This window comes from Dysidea avara, chromosome 12 (genome assembly GCF_963678975.1).
Source record: "Dysidea avara chromosome 12, odDysAvar1.4, whole genome shotgun sequence".
NCBI lineage: Eukaryota > Metazoa > Porifera > Demospongiae > Dictyoceratida > Dysideidae > Dysidea > Dysidea avara.
The window spans coordinates 26,254,653-26,278,230 of record NC_089283.1 but is presented as its reverse complement, the minus strand read 5'-3'; the positions used below and the strand labels follow the sequence as shown (position 1 = coordinate 26,278,230).

The 23,578-nt window shown below is 39.4% G+C and overlaps 2 protein-coding genes across 4 annotated transcripts in view; both read right to left on the bottom strand.

Annotated features, from left to right (window-relative positions):
• Positions 1–23,578, bottom strand: part of LOC136239987 (cullin-3-like) — a 51,721-nt gene that overhangs the window by 5,177 nt on the left and 22,966 nt on the right. For 2 of the 3 annotated variants that reach the window (XM_066030776.1, XM_066030777.1), the window contains 11 exons: positions 22,715–22,918; positions 22,614–22,667; positions 21,827–21,952; positions 21,451–21,657; positions 11,821–11,907; positions 11,679–11,768; positions 11,555–11,623; positions 11,405–11,506; positions 10,528–10,704; positions 10,276–10,317; positions 10,116–10,226 (listed from right to left, as the gene is read on the bottom strand). In XM_066030776.1, the coding sequence (XP_065886848.1) occupies positions 10,116–10,226; positions 10,276–10,317; positions 10,528–10,704; positions 11,405–11,506; positions 11,555–11,623; positions 11,679–11,768; positions 11,821–11,907; positions 21,451–21,657; positions 21,827–21,952; positions 22,614–22,667; positions 22,715–22,918 (1,269 nt within the window). Of the gene's footprint in view, positions 1–10,115; positions 10,227–10,275; positions 10,318–10,527; positions 10,705–11,140; positions 11,356–11,404; positions 11,507–11,554; positions 11,624–11,678; positions 11,769–11,820; positions 11,908–21,450; positions 21,658–21,826; positions 21,953–22,613; positions 22,668–22,714; positions 22,919–23,578 lie in introns of those variants that run through there. The other variant, XR_010693623.1, reaches the window with a different exon arrangement.
• On the bottom strand, positions 2,338–4,740 carry LOC136241229 (serine-rich adhesin for platelets-like). Its single transcript, XM_066032411.1, has 4 exons — positions 4,698–4,740; positions 4,470–4,637; positions 3,318–4,394; positions 2,338–3,266 (listed from the first exon to the last, which is right to left on the bottom strand). Exons 1-4 carry the CDS (start codon positions 4,738–4,740, stop codon positions 2,338–2,340), a joined length of 2,217 nt encoding a protein of 738 aa, XP_065888483.1.

Below are 23,578 nucleotides of genomic sequence, written 5' to 3'. Positions count from 1 at the left end.
AGCCACCCTTCATCTCTTCCAGCCACCCTTCATCTCTTCCAGCCACCCTTCATCTCTTCCAGCCACCCTTCATCTCTTCCAGCTCAGTTGGTTGAACTACAAACATCACAATACTGTGAAATATCTTATAGGAATTACTCCTCAAGGATCTATTGCTTTTATATCTTAAGGATGGGGAGGAAGAACCTCTGATGTTCACGTAACCAAGAACTCTGGGTTACTAAGCAAGTTAATACCAGGGGATGTTGTTTTAGCTGATTGTGGGTTTACAATTCAAGAGTCAATTGGACTGTACTGTGCTGAGGTGAAACTGCCCCCTTTCTCAAGGGGCAAGAAGCAGTTGACCAAGGTTGAAGTGGATGCTGCACGTAGGCTTTCAAGAATCCGTATTCATGTAAAAAGGGTTATTGGCATGATGAGACAAAAATATACGATACTACGGCCTATATTACCTGTATGTATGTAACTTGTGATGACACAGAACAATTATCAACAACAGATAAAATAGTAGTGCTTTGTGTAATGGCTGTGATTCTGTTGTATCACCTGATTAAGTGTACATTTATTTGCTAGTATAAAAAATTGTATAAGTGTATGATATGAATATGCTATTACACAGGCCTTCAGTGCCTGCCCTATCATATACAATTCATCTAGGAAATTATTAAAATTAAGAGTAAGCGGCCCGAGGTGATGGTGTGTACTTATTGCATGCGGCACCTGGGCAGGGTGCAAGGGAAATAAAGTATCTAAGGTGGCGGTTACTTGGAAGTAGTGGTTTACGGAAGCCCTTTAAAACCGAAACCTTACAAAAGCCACAAAAATGTGTGATGTTTTCAAACAGGAAATCAAATTAAGATCTTTTGCGTGTAATGCAGCATGGTTGAAACCACTGCTGAAACAAAGCATGATGGTGAAAAAAGATCTAGCTACTACAGGTTATTCAACTGGACAGATTACTCTACTGGATGGATCATGCCATGGAGTGTACTGTACTAAAATATTAGGAGTCAGTCGCAGGTCAGTCGAGCGCAATAAAACTTGCTAACGGATAATTGTGAAATAATAACATATTGATAAAGAACACAAAAGGTACACACACACACACTACACACACATAAATTGTTGTGTATATCATAAATTGGCAAATGTTAGTTCACATTGCTCCTGAAATGAATCTGAAGGCTCCCGTATTTTAGTGGCTCCTAGTGGTGATGCCAATTCAGGTAAAACAGCCTTAAGGTGGCAGTAACCGCAAAATTATTAATCGATACACGGATTTATAAAATTCATAAAACACAGAATAAAGAGTGCACAAAGTTATATGCTGTATCATGTTTTAGCACGACCATTATACTGTTGCCATAAGAAATTTCACACTGCTAAAATACGTGGAAATGTGGATACAGAGCAATTCAGGAACCCCTTTTATAATCATCTTCACGTCAATTTACCCGCAGCCTTAATGCCTTATACCAAGACGGATCAAACGATGGGTTATTCAGGTTTTCCCAGGCAATGCCTAGAGCGTAATGCGTTTACCATAGTAATAGCGTAAGCAGACATCCTTCTATTTATATAGTTTCCTTGTGCCAAGCGTCCACGACTATGAAAAGTGGACGGTAGTGCCAGGATTATGTACACGGAAATTTTTTTTCAGGTATTGCGCCCTTCGCCCACCTTTGTTGCACAACTGCATCTTGTTATACAAGGATTTAAAGCTAGTATACTAGAAAAAATTGACGTAGAAAAGCCATCTTCACCATTTAGGATACCATATTAAAACCACAAATTACCCCTGCCGCCAAAATTTCGCGCAAAGGATACGAATCCCCTTAAACTAAGTTTCTATACTACTCTACTTACTTTTGTGAATGTCTTCTTTACTACTACATATTAAACAACGATGAATTTCTTCTTACAACAAAGCCACGCGCTTTAACACGCAACGTAGCCATATTATTATTACGTAAGTGTAATCGCGTTTAAAGTAAAATGATTTTAGCTTAGGTAAGATTGTTGTTATCCAAAAGTCAGGATCATCTGGATTAATCATAAGTCCAGACAACCCATGGTTGGCTGCTAGCCCAGATGGATTAGTATATGATCCAACAGAGACCTCCCCATATGGCATTGTTGAGTACAAAAATCCATACTCTGTAAGAAACAAAACATTACGTGAAGCAGCTACAACCAAGAAGGGGTTTTGCTTAAAACTTGAACAGGAAATGTATCCTTTCAATGTGTAAATCCAGTGCTTGTATCACAATATCACACCACTGTCTTTGACTACAATACATGACACACTGTACCTGATAAAAGTAATCATGCTTTTATTTAGTGCCAAAACATTTGTTTCCTGTCAAGTTTTAAGCAAAACCCCTTCTTGGTTGTAGCTGCTTCACGTAATGTTTTGTTTCTTACAGAGTATGGATTTTTGTACTCAACAATGCCATATGGGGAGGTCTCTGTTGGATCATATACTAATCCATCTGGGCTAGCAGCCAACCATGGGTTGTCTGGACTTATGATTAATCCAGATAGAGATGTGGACAAATCTGGAGAGGTACGGTGCTTTTCCTTTAAGTACTGAGTATTGGTTGCCTCTTCTTGCAGTAGTCCCCATCTGGTAGTAGTGCTGCCCTCAAATTTGCTGTATAGCATTTCCTTTACTAGGGGTCTTACTTTAGTGGTGTCTCTCCTCTTGGCAATTTTGCCAACATTGGAAGCAGTTATTCTCATTCGTCTTTCTGATAACCACACCTGAAGGGAATGATCATTTTTAACTTGTGCAGATGTCATCATTGTTACACTTTCTCTTGCTGATTCAGTTATGCTTATGTTGGCCAAATAATATTCTTTCATTAGCTCACAGAGCTGGTTGTCAAAAACATCAGTTACAATGTCATTTGCATTGCTCCCCCCATCATAACATGAGTAATATTCTCTGCCTTGTTGTGAAGGTGATAGGCTCTCCCTCTTTGCTTTTTTCCTTTTAATTTTGGCAGTGTCAGTTGATTTTCTCTTCCAGTCTTTATTGAGTTTTTTAGTTTTACATTCACCAACTGCTCTAAATGTTTTACTAGGAGTAGACACCACCTTGCTCCACGTTTCTGAGCCCCAATTTGAACCTTCATTTATTCGAAGTGCTGCCCCAGCACATCTGGCTTGCCATGACCCACTTTGACACCTATTAACTTGTTTGCCACCATCAAATTTTGCTCGCACATTCATGTAGCTCTCTGCCAGGTTAGTGGTAAAATTACCTGTTGATTATTGTAATGTTATTAGTTTTCATCATGACTATTGTTGCTTACCCAATAACTGTTGTGCTTTACTTGCTAGGCGACTTGCAATAGCTCTGATGTCACAGAGCATTTGCTCATCAACTGGATAAGCAGGACCATAAGGTTCATCAGTGTCTTCAGAAGTGGCATCTGTCCAAGCTTGCTGTTCATCTTCAAGAAAAGAACCTATGAATTCAGCTTCCATATTGTGGACATCTGATTCACAGTCCACCTCTGAGCTGGACCCTGGAATGTAACAGTCGGTTGAAGTGGAACAATCAACTGAAGTGGAGCAATCGGTTGAAGTTGAGCAATCGGTTGAAGTGGAGCAATCGGTTGAAGTGGAGCAATCAGTTGAAGTGGAACAATCAACTGAAGTGGAGCAATGGATTGAAGTGGAGCAATCGGTTGAAGTTGAGCAATCGGTTGAAGTGGAACAATCAGTTGAAGTGGAACAATCAACTGAAGTGGAGCAATGGATTGAAGTGGAGCAATGGATTGAAGTGGAGCAATCGGTTGAAGTTGAGCAGTCAGTTGAAGTGGAACAATCAACTGAAGTGGAGCGATCGGTTGAAGTTGAGCAATCAGTTGAGGTAGGAGATTTAGTTGTGTTGTATTTAGATCTTACTACTTTGCAGTATTCGGGTCTGCACTTACGGTGAATACCAAAACAGTGCATTGGGCAATTTAGTATGTCTTCCTGAAGGAGTATTGCTGCCTTAACTTTATCATTCTCTTTACTCCTCATGATGATTGTGCAGCGAGCATCCCTGGTAAGTCTTAACCTCACATTTGCTGTTAGTTTGTTTCTGCCCTTATATTGTGATTTGTCTTTGACTAGCTGCTCTAAATGACCCCGGAAACATTTTAGTGCATGATTAGCACACTCCTGCTTTTCAATTGCATATCCCCACCTAGGGACACCTGCCACTAGTGTTGGGCACATAGAGCTGTCACCATCTCCAACAAAGCTGATGTACCATACACCATGTTGCTCCTCTGCAACCATAAATCCATTCAGAATAATATCTGTTTCCATTGAGGATGAGGAACCATTCCAGTTTTTAAAGCAGGTATGCTCTGGTGTGCTACTATACTGGACACAAGCTGCACAAAATTTGTTACGCACACCTATGTACAAAATTTTTTCGGTTTTTAAACCAAAAATCACCCCTACCTCACAAAGAGCATTGTATGAATGCTTATGTGTCCGTTTGCTCCATCCAGCATCAACTATAACTGATATTGCTGGCACACCATGGTGGTATCTGTTCTCCTGCATTGCAAGCTCACGTTCAGCTTTACCAGCAGCTTGCATTGATTCCTCCAGTAGCTTCCACCACCATTTTCCTATTATACGTCAAGTATTAACAAATACCCTTCTTGACATTACAGGTACTCCTAGCACACTCATGGACTCCTCCAGCTTGTTGAAGCCTCCTCCAGTAGCCATTTGTCCCCATATGGCTGCTAGATTACAACTCCAGTATTTTTTTGCCTTCTGGTGAAGTGACCTTTGGTGATGTGCAGAATGAAATTCTTTGGCCACAGCCACAACACTGGTAAGCAATTATTGATGCCAATCCATAGCGAGCTTGTTCTACAAGTACCATCATATCATTTGCAAATGCAGATTCATTTTGATATGCTGCACATGTAGCAGCATGTGCTGAGACTCTGTTCAAGTATTTGTTTAATTGTCCTAGGTTTATGATACGACTGTCAGATGCCAAGTAGAGTGACATAATGTGCTGTTAGTTTGCTCTATTTGCCGAGACCTACTGTGCTGGAACCTGCACAGATTGTAAGTGATACTGGATACACTGTAACACGATAGCATACTTACTTTTTCTTTCTCTTGTAGACATGACGATGATCATTTCGATGATTCTTCTTGTTCTTCTTGCTACCCATATTTATTGTTTTGTTCTGATATTGTATTTTATTTTATTATTGCACCATTTTATAGGTGATGCAGGACCCAAGTGTCAAAATTGTATAAGACGGATGATGTAGTGCACAAGTGCTAAAGTTATATAGGACCAATAGCATTTTGAGAATGAATTTCCGCACGCATGGCTACAACTACTGATCTTATGGCTACTGACCTACAGCTGATTCGCGGCAAGCTTACGTAACTTTACCGCATCAATCACAGATTATTGCGTTGAGGTTAGCTTTGACCACACTTCCTTCCATTGAGGTTAGTAAAGGCATGTAGAAGAGCAGTCTTGTATTTGGCATCAGTTTTTTCCAGTATACTGAACTGGAGGTGTGGCAAAACAACAGGTAGCGGTCTAATGAATGTGGGTGTAGGGCTGCATGCAAAAAAATCCTAAAATTTTACACCCATAGGTCGATTTTTGACTGGTTTTCTTGGACACTCGCAATGTTTAAAAAACCTTTTAGACTAAGTTGTTTTGGCCGTTGTACTTATCGTTTTGCAATGATAATGCGGCCCTGAGTACCATTATGCAGAACATGTTAAGCTGAAGAACGCCTTGGTAGACTGTATAATCTCTGATAAAACTGACACCAATTGTGTTTTTCACCGCTTGTATGTTTCATGCTGTATCTCCGTTATTCATTCACGTAGAGCGATAGTACTTGGTAAGCTTATAATCCGTTAGTTGACTATAGCGTGACAATGTATAACCATGAAATAATATATGATCTGTAAAAGATATAAATTTTACAAAAAATAAGTTACTTTACGGTTTTAGCAGGTAACCGCCACCTTAACATCTCAGATTGCTTCTGGTGCATTCTCAGGTAATGATATGAAATCTCTACACTGTACAGTAGAAACCACAAAGGTTTGGATGTGGCACATGAAAAAACATCACCCAAAAACCAGCCTCACTTTTCCCTAACAACGATGAAGCAGTATTGGTTAAGTAACACTAAGCCTTAAAAAGCCTTCAGATTGACCCAAAATACTTTCAACAAGTTGCTATAACTGAGCAACTGGCATAACTCGACAATGGCTAAGGTTATGAGCTTGATTTTTTTTACTGCCCGATATCACTTTGGCCCAGCAGGTGCCTTTTGGCATACCGCAGTACATACAACGTGTTCTTCATGGACTTACCAGTGTCCTCCTATGTGTCCCATTCATCTTTGCTGACAGCGAAAAGTGTTGATTTGGTGGTAGCATGTGATGGCTTCCCTTCGTAATGGAGATTGTTTGTATTTTTTATTGTAGCTATTTTGATTGCAGAGGTGCTTTTCGAACAGTTCTTGATTCGTACTGCTGTGTAACGAGTCGGACATAGCTGACAACAAAGTGTAATGGATACTTCACTTTTCAGACAATAATTGATATAGCTGGGGTGTGCGGTACCATTTCTTTCTTTTGGTATATGCGTGGATTGCAGAGGTGCTTTTCAAACAGCTCTTGATTCGTAATGCTGTGTAACGGGTTGAACATAGCTGACAACGAAGCATAATGGATACTTCACATTTCAGACGATAATTGATATAGCTGGGGCACGGGGCACCATTTCAGATGTGGTATGCGTTGGTTCACCAGTCATAAATATTTACAAGTACACAAAAAAATTGAATTTTCAACTAGAGTAGGGATCATAGCACATTGATAAAAAGTACTAAAACAAGCTGGACTAGTACACAATATTAAATCACAGTAAAACAATAGGAAGTGTTATATCCCTACTGTGCTCAAGATACCATAACAGAAATGCACAGTAGGGATATAACACTTCTTATTGTTTTACTGTGACTTAATATTAATCTTTTTGGGCTTTTGATTGTTTGTTGTTATCGTCAGCCTTCAGCTAATGATCTCACTTTATTCCGACAACTTGATCAACTTCTGTACTCCAATGCATCTCAATACCCAGTGATATGTGGTGATTTCAACGTCCATGAAGCCTCTTGGCTTCATTCATCTCACACATCACCCGCAGGTACCGTAGCTTTGGAGTTTTGTGAGTCCAGAGGACTTCACCAGTTGATACATGTCCCTACACGACAAGGTGCAATACTGGATTTAATTCTGTCTGAACACACTGGTACCACTACTCAGCTACTCAATTTAAATACCTCTGATCATGCTACTATTTTTCTATCCTTAGTAACATCATCCCACCCCCCAACTATCATACCACCACCTCGCCATGTGTTTCATTGGTCATGTGCTCCATGGAAAATCTTTCATGCTATTTTCATTCCATTAAATGGAACTTCCAAAGATGATATTACTACTCGTTTTGCCAGTATTATTTATTCAGCTACCATGAAATTTGTTCCATCATGTATCCCTAAAAGCTCACGACCTACACCATGGTGGAATCATCCTTGTGACGCAGCATGGCAGTGTAAGGTAACCTGTTGGAAAAGAAATGACATTGCTGACTTAATTTGGCTTCTTCAGATGCAAACTCTATATATAAACAAGCAATCCAAGACTACAGAGTTAAGATACAAGAAGACCTTCAACAACACTCTACCAGTAAACGTTGGTGGTCATTAACAAGAGTTTGATAGGATCCACTTCCAGTGCAGACCTATGTCCCCACCTGCGCATCAACTTGCTGAGTATTTTTCCTACAAACTGTTTGAACCAAATGATGCAGCACCAATTCCCACATTAGAAGACTGTCATCAGTCCTTGCTGACTCAATTTTGAATTAAAGTTCTTAATGTGAGGTGTATCCTACACTCTTTGGATACCACTAAATCTGTCGGTGATGACAATGTGAGTCCACGTGTTCTAAAATCATGTGCTTCTTCTATCAATTATTATTGAATATGCTGCGTCTGCTTGCGACCCCCACACCTTGTTGAATATAAACAAGCTAGAATCAATCCAGAGAACTGCTGATAGATTTTGCTTTAATGACTTTTCAAGATATTCAAGTGTTACTAACCTGTTGTCTTCTCTTAATCTACCATTGTTACAGGCAAGAAGAACCCAAGTTAAATTAAGTACTTTTTACAAAATAATTAACGGATATTTGATTGTGCCTACAGATGATCTTACTCCTAAACTTTCAAGTTTAAGGAGTGGCTACTATCACCAACCAACAACTCTAATTAATGCATACAAATTTTCCTTTTTCCCATCAACCATCAAATTATGGAACCAACTCCCTGCTGATGTAATTAATTCCTCTACCAGGGGTTAATCTAGGGGGGGGCGGGGGGGGGGGGCACTTGCCCCCTCTGGGTTAGCTATTGCCCCCCCTAGGTTTATACCTAAAGCCTTGAGAAATGGAAAGGTTTAATTGATCCCAAAATTGTATAATCCAATGGTCAATATTCAATGGCATCACAGTAAAATTTCACCAAAATTGAGTATATTTACACCTAAATTTCTAAATTTTCCTGGGGGAGCATGCCCCCAGACCCCCCTAGAATCCAAAGTGACTTACTTCGCCCCCTCTAGGTTTATATTCTGGGTTGAGCCCTGTCTACCCCTAATGAGTTTTGTAATAACTTAAGTAACTTTTATGATCACACCTGTACGTTATAATCTTTTGATTACTACACAGTAATAAATATAATATAATAATAATCATCTGAAAAGTGAATATACATTACGCTTCATTGTCAGCTATGTTCAACCCGTTACACAGCATTATGAATCAAGAACTGTTCAAATAGCACCTCTGCAATCAAAGTAGCCACTATGAAAAATATGGATGATTTCCATTACGAAAGGAAGCCATCATATGCTACCGCCAAATCGACACCTTTCGCTGTCAGCAAAGATGAATGGGACACAAAGGAGGACACTGTTAAGTCCATGAGGAATGCATTGTATGTACTGCGGTGTGCCAAAAGGCATGTGTCCAGCTGAAGCAACATCGAACAGTGAAAAATCAAACCCGTAGCTTTAGCCATTATCGAGTTACGTTTGTCTGAAGGTATCAGTCAGTCAGTTAGTCAGTCAGTCACTAGAAAATTCTGTCATTCTTTTTATTTTTAAATTTCATAGCAACTTGTTGAAAGCATTTCAGGTTGATGTGAAGGCTTGTTTTGGGCTTATGCTTCATAATCATCAGTGAAAAGTGAGGCTGGTTTTTGGGTGATGTTTTTCATGGGCCATGCCCAAACCTTTGTGGTCCTTACTATACAGTACTATTGTACTGTATGATAATAACATATACGGCAGTAGAAATGAAGCATTCCGTATGTTGGAATGGCCTTCTTCCTAGTCCACATGGAGAAATACAGGGAAGTACTATACTTTGATCTAAGCTAATCCATAACATGCTTTAGTTGCGTCAATTCTATCCCACTGAAGCAGCTACATCAAAGTAAAAAAGTAGGTAATTAAACCATGTTAAATCCCAGCAGGTCAGAATTCTTAAATATGAAGGACAAGTTGATTTACACATTCAAAGGAAACATGAAGCCATAACATATAAACTGCAATTGACACTAATACACAACTTTATACTATCTTCATTGTAGTTCTTTATGAAGTAAAATGCTTCAAAGTGAGAGTCATGTTGTACAAAGCAATAGGAGTTTAAAGTAGTGTTGGGTGGCTTGCTCTAGTGGCTTCAGAATTATGTTATGACACATTTTCCTTTTGTTTGTCCCATGTTATCTATAATGCAAGTGATCGTGGTTTTGAAAGGAATGTAGCTCAAGCTTTCCTCTAGACAAAAGCTTTCAACACTTTGTAGAGAACAAACGAAAGTGCGCAGCAATTTACAACAACAAACTTGGAATTGTCAGGTAATGAGCATTTAATTTCCCCAGGTTCCTGTCAATACGTGTCTTGGTGCTGAGTTAGTGGGCATTACAAAGAAACAGCTTTAGCTATATATTAAGGTCTGTAGGTAATGTACTTACTTGAAATGTAATAGATGATTTTGTATTGAACAGATCCAATATGCACATTTGATGTGTGGACACTTGAATGATGTGTTTCTTGACTGATGGAACTGTACTGGTTGCCTCCCCCTGTATTACATCATAATGATGCCATCATCACTGTGATGACATGTCTAACCTTTTCTACTGGATAAAATGTGGCATTAAGGTCAGCTGATCCCTAGCAACAGAGAGATTACAACACTCAATAACAAACCATATGACACACACACACACGCACACGCACACGTACACGCACACGCACACACACACACACACAGACACCCCACATGCACACACACACACCCCACACACCACACACACACACACAACACACACGCACGCATGCACACACACTACACTACACTATACACACACAAAACACACTTACCAGATGAGTTTGCAGAGTTAGTTGCCTTCCACTGTGACAGTTGAGGTAAAATCTCTGGAACACACCCCAAGCAATGTTGGCTGCTCTCGGCAGCTGACACTGTGCTTGGTTAGTTTGTGTCGGCCAGTATCCCATAGTGAGCACTCGGACATTGAGGTCCACATCAACACGGTAACCCTAGTGTAACCATAGTGACGATACAGTAAACCATAGTGACAATACAGTAAACCATAGTGACGATACAGTAAACCATAGTGACAATACAGTAAACCATAGTGACGATACAGTAAACCATAGTGACAATACAGTAAACCATAGTGATGATACAGTAAACCATAGTGACAATACAGTAAACCATAGTGACGATACAGTAAACCATAGTGACGATACAGTAAACCATAGTGATGATACAGTAAACCATAGTGACAATACAGTAAACCATAGTGATGATACAGTAAACCATAGTGACAATACAGTAAACCATAGTGACGATACAGTAAACCATAGTGACAATACAGTAAACCATAGTGACGATACAGTAAACCATAGTGACGATACAGTAAACCATAGTGATGATACAGTAGAATTTTGATAATTTGAACCCTCAAACTACCCTCTATGGATGGGCGATATCTTCAAAAACAAATATCGACAATTTCTTGGCACATTATCTCAATGACTACTAATATTGCAATGTATCTCTTGAATAACTCATAACTAGTCCATATCGTCTGCCCATCCAATAAACTTGTCCATTGTACTATTGGACAATGTCATATCCTTGAACATTCCCTCTAATTTACTAGTGAATTGGCAACCACACTCATTCTGTAGCAGCAGGATCACATGACCAGCACGTGATTCACTATGATGTCACCTTTAATCTAGATATCATTCCTTTCTCCAAATCATCTGAAACAGTTTTGTTAAGTAGCAACCGTTTGGCTAAGTGTTGTTTGTAGTATCGTTCAAACACGTCCTATAGCATTAATTATTGGCTGAACTGTTACCATAACAACAACTGTACCTTCTCTTGTAGGAACCTGAATAAAATGAGTGCCTTGTCCAAAATGACTTCAACTTCTTGTTCAGAGTGCTGGATATGTCAAATCTTAATATAACAGAACCAACACACAGACAGACACACATACCTCCTTTAACCCTCTCTTTAGTAAATCATCTACAAACAGCGAAAGGTACTCCGGAGATTTCTCATTTAAGTTAATAAAATATTCAAAATCCTTAGAAGAATAAATCCACCATAAAGCAGTCTAGACAGGTACAAACACTCACTGCACTAATGGATTGTTTGAAGAGAGCATCTTTCTGAAATGATTCCTCCAAATACATGTTATATTGATCCTTCAACTCAATTAGTCGCTGTAGACAAGTCAATTATTTAATAGCTACTAGGTATTATTATGTAATTCAAAAATGAAGCAGGGATTCAAGTGATAAAAGCTATTAAAAACAAGATATAATTACAAACAATGGTATTCCCTGTGGAAATTCCACACACTGGCATGTATGTATTTTGCTCAACGCCAAAGTATGGATTTTCCCACAGGGCTATACCATCATTCATTCTTGTTTCAACAGTTTTTATTGCTTAAATCCCTTTACATTAATAAATCTAAAATCCACTAGTTTGTTTAGTTTTTGTTAGAACATACAGCAAGAGTAAATTATTTACTCGTACTGTATACGTAGTATACACATGTCACCGTTCTATTAGTATATAGCAAGACTGTATATTATACACTGAGGAGGGTATATACCCTTGTACAAGGGAGTATCACATAACATTTCTGAGTTTGCCGTAATAATGATGTCATTATTTTAATATAATATGTGACCCGGTCGGGCCAGTCTAACAAAATGGGGCTTATAGTCCGTTAAATTTTGACCAAAATGTCAAACTTTGAAATTTTATAACTTTTTCTGTGGACATGATAGCTATTTAAATTTTTCATCACTTATTTTATAGTTATAACACACTTACGAGGGATATGACTAAAATATATGCACGATTCACGAGAGCGAGTGAGAGTGCGTATATTTAGTCATATCCCAAGTAATAGTGTTATAACTGTTATATTCTACACCCCAGTAGATGAAAACGATTATAGATGTTACAGTGAAACAGCATCTCCTGGAGATGGAAATCAATAGAAATTCTTGATGGATCAGACATTTACACTTTTAACAGTGCCACGCCCACATAGTCGCGATTAGTGAGTTATCCACGAAGGAGACAGGAGTTCATCGAAACTTGTTCCAGTTTCTGAGGTGAATATTTGTTGATTGATTTAGGCGCTTGTTATTAGAGACTTGTTTACTGTTTAGATAAGGATTCGTGGAATGTGTGAAGTTACACCATATATGGTAAGCGTAGCCACAAAGCGTGGTATATCAGTTATATACCACAGCGCGGCGCTTTTGATCTCAACCACAGGTGTGGTATATAAATAGTTATACCACGGCTGCGAGGGATTTGCTGATATATATACACCCAAAGCCTGAGGGCGCAGCTTGAGGGCTGCGGGTGTATAATATCAGCTAAATACCAAGCAGCCGTGGTATAAGTGATATATATCACTTGGGGCACACTCACCTAATAGGTGAAAGAGCTAACGAGAACTCATCCCATTTGTGTTATACAGTAGCATCTGAAGATTGATCGTGGTTTTAGTAGCGTGGGCTAATAGCCATCAGAACATTATCCATACATTAAAACGTCATTAGTACATTACTATGCTTCAACACGCGATGTTAGAAAACTTGCGATTGTGGGATGGAGTTTCATTTTAGTACTACGCCGACTAACTTCGCTATTGGGACAGTCAGTAAGTTATTATATTAAGTACTTAGGACTGTAAGTTACTAACCTATTTCAGCGTAGCAGTGGTAGTTTTGCCATTCCGTGGTCTGTTCAAAGGCTGATACGTGGTGGGTAGAAATACGCATCCACGATCGCCCAAACAATTATTTTGTGCCTTCATTATCATTTACTAACAACCAACCAGTCTATCTTAGCAAATATAGTCAGCTTAGCTACCACTACAAAACGAATCCCACAATACAAAGCTCTATGTTGCTCAATGTAACGAGTCAAAGCATATAGTTTCTTTGAACTGGCTGGGCATCAAAGTCATTGGCAAACCGCTTTCCCATGATAGTGCCCAGGAAATATGCGAGCTAAACCCCGAGTGGCACCTTTGAACGCTCACACTAAAGTGGTATATGTAGAAATGTATAGAGATTGTACTGAAAATTACAGAATTGCTATAGCTTATAGAAAAACGGATTATTTAGCAAACTCATGTATTTTCTGGCTATAAGCCCTATTTTATCAGACTCAGTCACATATTGACTGAACATGTGCCTAACAATGTCACTAGCAACCAAACTAACTTGAACTCTTAGCATTTCTCACTGTACTACAAGCATGTCTTCATGGGTTTAGACAGAGTTGGGGTTGTTACACTAAAAATGTAACTAGTTACATATTACTAGTTACTTTTACGCGATGCAGCGCGCTACAGTTACATATTACTTACTGAAAAAAGTAACGAGGGCTGTAACTAGTAATAATATTACATATTACATTTGTTCGTTACAAACTATAAAGTAAGTCCAATCTTCTAAATACAAGCTACCAGCCTACAACTACAAGTGACACGAGCGAGACACGTGTTTCTCTGGTGGAGTTCAGCCACAAATACACACTTTGTTGTTGTATCTTGGCCTTCAAGGGCACTCCCCATACACTATCATTCTTTGTCCATGCCTATAATGCTATCTCCAGTCTTGTCTGGGCCCAATATGCAATCAATCACATGCCTGGATACAATGCGCCTTAAAAGGAAGTAATGCATTATATTCGTTACAATTTCCGGATGTAATATTCGTTACATATTACTTGTTACTTTGTCATGTAACGCGTTACATTACTCGTTACTGTAAAAGTAATATTATTATGTAATGTGCTACATTTACATTTGTAACACATTACCCCCAACTCTGGGTTTAGACAATTGTGTAGACATTTCACCATTCGTGAACATGGCTTCAAAAGGCTAACAATTCTTTCATTTTTACGACTGCTCATATGTCACAAACCACAACATCTTATTGCTATGTCATAACTTCACGATACGCCTTTCTCTACAGGAGTATATGAGAGTAGGATACTCTCCACAGTATGGTACCGCTCAAATGTTATATCATCTCGCGAGAGTTCAAGCAATTAAAAAACTCACTAATTAAAGGATGTGGGACTCGTTTAACCCATGAGTATTCATCTCGCTTTGTACGGGATGAAGACTTGTGAGTGAAACAGGTACCACGCCCTTTAATTAGTGAGTTTTTAATTGCTCGCGCTCTCACGAGACAACGTTACATTTGCACAGTACTGTATACACATTATGAACTCTTGACAGATAGCGGCAGTATTCAGGATTAAATTGTGGAGTCTAAACATGGAAAGTGTTGACACGGAAAATCAACACCTTGATATGGTTTTGTTGCATGAAGATGATGACCAGCGTAAAAGGAAAGACAATAATTGAAAAGCAATGGTGCAGGCCTCATAGACTACCAGGAATAGCCTATCCTTTCGGGTTGGAAGTGGGCATGTCCCCTACATATGCGAATGAAAATGAAAAGCAACTTTGAGGCTTTGTCAAGACAATTTGCGAGAAAAAACACGATAGTTAAACTATAAAACAGTTTAGAAGATACTTCTGCGCGTAATATTCCAAATGAGTTAGCTAGCTGCATGGCACCTGGTTTTTTAGAAGTAGCACAACATCAACTTGTTTGATATAGTGCTGTCGCAGATTTGACTTTTAAGGCTTTTGTGGCATTTTTTACACAAAAATTTGATCATTTCTGTCTCTATCTCCCTGAGGCATTAATTGACATGTTAAAACATGATACCAAAGTAAAGGTATTGTTGAACGCAACAACTCGGTTTTTATTTGAAGTTAATACCATTTTGACGTTTGCCTGCCCTTGGGGTACAAATTACCCATGGGGAGGTAAATTTTCTCAAAATTAATGGATTAGGGATCATGCAGAACTTCAGCCAAAAGTATCACCCTAAACCTGCCTCATTTTTCCTTCATGACTACTTGAGAGTATTGGGTAGACACAGCCAAGCCCAAAAATGTCTTAAAACCAACCCCAAAAAGTTCCTATGGGATTCTAAAAATTTCTATTTAACAGAATTGTATTCTGACTAACTGATGCCTTCAGCCAAGCATAACTCAACAATTGCTATAGCTACAGGCTTGATTTTTTCACTATTCAATGTTGCTTTGTCCTGAGACGTGCCTTTTCACCAACTGCAGCATGTATAATACCGCAGATTCCCTAAAATTTCAGCATCTCTAAATATTCGGCACTCCCCGTGCTTTGAACGCAATGTGCTCTAAATTTCGGCAAGCGGAAATAAAGTTTCTATTATAAGCGCGTTAATTTTTCGGCACTTGGAGTACTAGTTGACGAAGGTTTCTTTAGTATTGAGGATTCCCAGTGACCTCACATAATATGCTACCTCGATGCTGGATGAAGCACCAAGTGTAAAATTGGTCACGGAACAAACGTGCCCAACGATATCATCGTGGCTACCACAAAACAATCTTCGTTTCTGTTCACAGAATAACATCTCTCCTGGAGCCCACAAACATGATACATCCTCAGATATAACGCTCTGTTAAGTCATGGAACACTTCATGCAGCAACTGGGAGCTACATAGCGAGATTTCACGAGATAGCTAGTTTAATAGTATTGATTGTGGTTTCTATTATTATTAGTGTCGAGTGACTGTATACAAAAGTGATGTAGTAATGACATTGATCATCTCTCCTGGATGATGTAGGCAATCACGGTATATAAGTTAGTGCTGCAGCGAAGTGAGTGTTGCGGCCAGTATTGTCAGTTCTGCCGCAAGGCGTTCCTGTTGGTCCCTGTAGAAAGAAATCCAGAAAGTACCAGTAAGTAGATTGCAAATAACATAGCCATGAAGCATGCAGACTGTATTAGGGATAGATCCTTAAAAATTCGACAATAACACGAAGTTGGTACATTTTTTTCCTAATTGTTCGGCCAGACATGAACGGAATTAATTTATTTCTGCCGAATTTTTAGGGAATCTACGGTACACGCATTATGGACTTGCCTTTAATTTCCAGTTATTTTTGCCAACTACGCAAGGTGTCAATTCGTGATAGCACGATGTGGCTTCCCTGTGGCTGTGTTGGTATTTCGCCCATATTTTCTGTAGCAACTGGATTGATTGCAGAGATGTTTCTCGTCTGTACTGTTCTATGTTTGTAACGCCGTGCAACAGACTGAAATAGGAGAAGGTCTGCAAGCATAATGGCCACCGTTCAATCTCGAGTAGTTGGGGCTCGCGAATCGTCTGTATTTTTCGTGGTGACTGGACTGATTGCAGAAGTGCTTTTCCTATTGTTCTTCATTTATAGAGCTACATATTTATATAATCATACAGTACGTAACCCTAAGTACGGTAGTACTGTACATTAGGGATCATGGAGATTTGGGTTTTTCTGGCCAAAAAAAATCACCAAACCAACTTCACAACTCCATCCTGGCACCTTGGCAGTATTGGTTAGGTATAACCAAGCCCAAAAGTGTCTTCAGTACGATCCTAAAGGATTCCGATAAATTGTTACGAAATTAAAAATAATAATTATTCAATGGAATTTTCTACTGCCTGCCTGCTTGCCTGCCAGCCTGCCTTCAGGCAAACAAAACTCGACAATGGCTAAGGCTATGGGCTTGATTTTTTCACTGTTCAATGTTGCTTCGTCCCGAGACGTGCCTTTTGGCATACCGCAGTATGTACAATGCATGCATCACAGACTTACCTTTGTCCTCCTTTGTGTTCCATTTCTTTTTGCTGACAGTCCAAGGCATCACGCTACCGCCATGTACTGCAGTAGCGCAATGTGTGGCTTCCCGGCAAAAATGTTAACAAATAGCAATTTAAGGCAAACAAGGGAGGTCGCCTACACCTGCAGATATACTAGTGGCCATTTAATCCATAGTTCAGTCTTGAGGTTGGACACGATTTAAGCGCCCCTAAAACAAATTATGCGAAACTCATTTTATTGAAGAGGTTTATACATCGATCTCAGTTTAATTTGGTAAAGTATCATTGTTCTGATTATAGAATACGTGCGTGACAATTCTGGAGATGTTCTACACACCAAACCACAACTTATTAATTTCACCCCAATCACCAAGCACTTTTACAAAACAAACTACATCACCTTGAAGCTTACGTGAAGCACCATCCGAATATCTAATCAACCCCAGTCAACCCCATCGTTTTTCAAATTTGTACTATGACTATTGAGGGTCATGTGAAATACCAAAGAAAAAAATGCAATTAACAGCAATACATTTATGTGGCGCTTAGAGCGCGTCCAACCTCCTCTGAGTCTTGGTCTTGGGGATATAGACTGAATTAGGGATTAAATGTTCGCTAGTATATCTGTAGATGTAGGCGACCTCCCTTGTTTCCCTACTTTTTTTTATGATCCCTAATCAAACTTAAAATTCCAAATTTTTTCTTAAACTTGTATATACTAGATGAATAAAAAATTGGAAATTTTAAAATGGGAATAGGGATTGCTGAAAAAAGCCACAAAACAAGAAGGGATCGCTGGGGTGGTAATGTACGTAAATCACAAATCCCTATTTTGACTCTCAGCCAAATCTTTAGTTACATGCTCTATAATTTTGAAGCGAGTCAAAATAGGGATTTGTGGTTTACATTACCACCCCAGCGATCCCTTCTTGTTTTGTGGCTTTTTTCAGCGATCCCTTCTTGTTTTGTGGCTTTTTTCAGCGATCCCTATTCTCATTTAAAATTTCCAATTTTTTATTCATCTAGTTTGTGTACTTTTTATTAATCCAGTAATGGATTATGAAGAAAACTGTTGTGAATAGTGTAATTTTGCATTCTGCATCGTAACACCGTCAACAACATTTCAGTACACACATGAAACTGATCAAATTGCAATGTGTATACAGACTGAGAGTCTCCCAATATGAGCTACAATTTACATTACTGGTGACTTTACTAGCTGTCAAATTCAGTGCAAGGATTGTTGTTATACACTTGACTGCATTATACATCAGGGTGAACTCCCTTCAGACTGGAAGAGGGCATATGTAACACCAGTATACAAGAAAGGCCCGTGTACTAATCCATCAAACTATAGACCTATATCATTTTTTTATCATTGACTGCAAACTGTTGAAACATAGCTATCTTCTCCTCAGCAACAATATCTTCTTACACTATTGACTACGATATCATGTGTACAAATTAACATAGATTTCTTTGATTGATAATGAAGTCTGTGGTATAATCACGGAGCGAAAAACCACCTTGCAACAAAGTCATCATCCCAGATTAAGCTTCCTGGCTATACCGAGTTTAATAAAGACAGATTCTATTAGCCACAAGCAGCGCACACCAAAAAGCCTAAGCACGATCTTGTATGGCTTCTCAAGCGTAATGGCATTTTGGCAAGAAGAAACGGCCCGGTTTGAGCTGTTTTCATCCGAAAACGACATAAAAAATAGGTCATGGACACACACAATGATCCATTCAGCAAGCCTTGATACTTTTTATCCCAGGATTCTCCTTGTAAACTTCGCTATGCCTGTGAAAGAATAATATTATGAATTGAATAATATGAACAAATGGGCATATTTCAGTTTTGTCTGAAATACACATACTATTTCCTTTTCACTTGATACTTACTAGTGGACCTATACTCATTGCAAAGAACCACCGGAGGGTTGTTTTGAGTTGAAGGATGCTTTTCAAGGTGGTTTTTAGGTGTACGTTCTATTAGGATTTTTGCAAAAAAAAAACATGGGCGATCCCTATTATGAACCCACTATTGTGGTTCATGATAATGGGGTGAACATAGCTGATAGCGAAATGCAATGGATACTTCACATTCAAGTCAGCAATTGATACCCGAGATGCATGTTCAGTCGAAAACATCAACTCTGGCGCCATCTTTTCTTTTGATGTGGTATGCGTGGGTTCACTAGTCAAAATAATGTTACAAAAAGTAAACAAGTATAAGGAAAACTTAGGAATTTTAAGTTTGATTAGGAATAATAAGTTGACGTTGTGCTACTTCTAAAAACCAGGTGCCATGCAGCAAACAAACCTAACTGGAATTTATTAACAGTGTACTAAACTAATTTATATTGCTTTGTTGCTACATACGCAATTGAATTTGTATTTCGTAATTGATGAAATGTTTTGTAATTCTGTAATTATGTTGCTAAGCACTGCTAAGGAGGTGTACCTCAAACAAAACACTTTAACCCACTAATAATGCACAGAAGTATCTTCTTAACTGTTTTATAGTTCATCTATCTATAACACTTTCTTACACCCGAGGCTAGCTGTGTTGTTTTTCGGCTGTTTGACGTCCATAGAGCCCTTTGGGTAAGACCTTCACCGCAACCTTATAACTCATTTCACCCGTATTTCAAACTGGCACGTATTAACTGTCTTAAATCAAAGCTTACCAGCCAAGAAGTTTAATACAGGCTCTATATGGCCTCTATTTATCCCATAAAGGCTGTTTTAGCAAACAAAATTTTTTTCACGTGGGTACGGAAAGACACATAAATATACAAATAAACATACAAACATACACAAAAGATGTTTCCTGATATTTCTTAAACAAAATTTCACTTCTGTTATTTATTCAATATTCATTATTTCATCGTCCCGATGAAATCTTCAAAGTTCATTAGCTGCCTCTTTAAACTTGACAACTACAGCATCATTACCCACAAGTCATTGCTACAACATTACACTAGCCCTTCCCTAACCAACCAACCCAGTGGGGATTACCCTACCCAAAACCAGTGGGGATTACACACCCAACCCTTCCCTAATCTAGTGGGGATTACACGCCCAACCCCTCCCTAATCTAGTGGGGATTACACACCCAACCCTTCCCTAATCTAGTGGGGATTACACGCCCAACCCCTCCCTAATCTAGTGGGGATTACACACCCAACCCTTCCCTAATCTAGTGGGGATTACACACCCAACCCTTCCCTAATCTAGTGGGGATTACACGCCCAACCCTTCCCCAATCTAGTGGGGATTACACACCCAACCTTACCCTAATCTAGTGGGGATTACACACCCAACCTTACCCCAATCTAGGGGGATTACACACCCAACCTTACCCTAATCTAGTGGGGATTACACACCCAACCCTTCCCTAATCTAGTGGGGATTACACACCCAACCCTTCCCTAATCTAGTGGGGATCACACACCCAACCCTTCCCTAATCTAGTGGGGATTACACACCCAACCTTACCCCAATCTAGGGGGATTACACACCCAACCTTACCCTAATCTAGTGGGGATTACACACCCAACCCTTCCCTAATCTAGTGGGGATTACACACCCAACCCTTCCCTAAGGATTACACGCCCAACCCCTCCCTAATCTAGTGGGGATTACACGCCCAACCCTTCCCCAATCTAGTGGGGATTACACACCCAACCTTACCCTAATCTAGTGGGGATTACACACCCAACCTTACCCCAATCTAGTGGGGATTACACACCCAACCTTACCCTAATCTAGTGGGGATTACACACCCAACCCTTCCCTAATCTAGTGGGGATTACACACCCAACCCTTCCCTAATCTAGTGGGGATCACACACCCAACCCTTCCCTAATCTAGTGGGGATTACACACCCAACCCTTCCCTAATCTAGTGGGGATTACACACCCAACCTTACCCTAGATTACACACACACAACCTTACCCTAATCTAGTGGGGATTACACACCCAATCTTACCCTAATGTAGTGGGGATTACACACCTGTACAAAATGAATAGCATTTCTTCCTGCTGCATCATCCTCTTCCTCCATAACTAACGCCTTCCCTGTATCTCTAAGGAAACTGCTCATACAATCAATTATTGTCTTCAGCCCGCCATCTTGAACTCTTATGAACAACTTGTACATGCAGTGAAGGTCATCCTTTTTGTTTGTCTTTAACATGTGTACCACACCAGAGTTCTCCATCTTGACAGGACACAGACACACAGTGGCAAACATGGTGACAAACATGGTGACAAGTATGGTGACAAACATGGTGACAACCATGCATATGGTTATACATATAGATGCACGTATGTATGTAAGTACGTATGCACACGCACACACACACTACACATTACAAACACACTCCCACCTCTACGATGGTGTGCATGTGAGCTTTAATGAGCTCATCTTCTACAACTTTAGTAATCCTCTCTTCTGTACTGGCGTCAAGGTAACGAGTAGCCCTCTCTGCCTCTTCTAGTATTCTAGCCTCCACCTGCAGTGTGTTCTAATTAGTGCCACCCACACATTGTCTGAATGTGATTGCCTGAGCCCTCAGACTTATTATTGAGAAATGTTAATGACACATCTTATGTGTTCTGGTTATATCGCAGTTCTCACAAATAAAGAGCTTCACACTTCACCTAGACTACCTCGCATTTCAAGTAAGGATACAAGCTCAATGGAAGGTGCTACAATAAAAGGATGCGTAGAAACTAGTACTGAGCAGTTTTGATATTTCATAAACAGTACAGTATTGTCAATTTAATTTTGTTAGATTATAATCATTTTTAATAACAGTAGAAAAGCCGATTGTGGAATACATGTATCCAGTATATGTACTAAAAGTACACTTCTTCATTGTAGGCTTATTATTCCAGCTTGTTTTAGAGCATGGTATTTGTGGTAGTCAAAATATTGGATGGCATCAAAAACAGATACCACAGTTTGACTAAAATATTGTCATATTGCTCAGCACTATATAGCAACAACAGAAGCCAACTCTGAAACCTTAACGGAACAAAAGCCACATATACCAAAGCAGTTGTAGAATGTCTGTTATTGACTCATCTTTGGTTTCAACTGCTGATATAGCTCAGGTTAAATCAATCAATCAATCAATCAATCAAATCAACCACACTCAGAGTATACATTACCTTTCTGATGTAGACGGAAGCACTATTATCAGCTAAGAATTTCTGACTCTCAGCCTAATACACAACATGTACAGTACAAAAACAGGTCAAAATAAACTGACTTTATAGAATTCACTAGATTCATGAAGGAAACGTAGCTCAAAGTCTTCTTCATAGACCTCACGACTGCCAATGCCCAAAACTATTAGCATATGGCAGATGTTACGAATAGCTACTCTGTTGACGACCTCGCCATGACGCTCCTTAGAGATCATGTCCAACAAACTAGCCATGAGATAATCCCTGATAACTTCACAGTGAATCACCTGCAACCATATATGGTATAAATGATTACAATTATGAGGTATTACTCTATACAAGACATATCTAATAACAAGACACCACTACTCTAATACAAGACACCACTACTCTAATAACAAGACACCACTACTCTAATAACAAGACACCACTACTCTAATACAAGACACCACTCATCTTGGCAGTACAAGCAAGCCCAAAAATTGTTTACAGAGCAGCAAAAATGGTTCCGATAAGTTGCCATTTTTTTAAGCAGAATTTTCTACTAACTGCCTGCCTGCCCGCCCGCCCGCCCGCCCGCCTGCCTGCCTGCCACCTTCAGACAAACATAACTTGACAACCACTAAGGCTATGGGTCTGATTTTTTCACTGTTAAATGTTGCTCCAGCTTGACTAATGTCTTTTAGCATACCGCAGCATGTACAATTTATACTTACCTGTGTCCTCCTTTGTGTCCCATTTATCTTTGCCGACAGGGCTAGGTTGATTTGTGCTAGCATTCTTTCCCTATGCGTTGTAACGGGAGTCGTCCTGTTCTTTGTAACATTGTGTAACAGCTGAACAAAGCTGGAAACAAAGCGAAATGGCACTTCACTTTTCAATAGCAATTGATAGTTGAGGCACACATTCAGATGGGTATGTCTGCCATCTGATGCTGCAGTATGTAC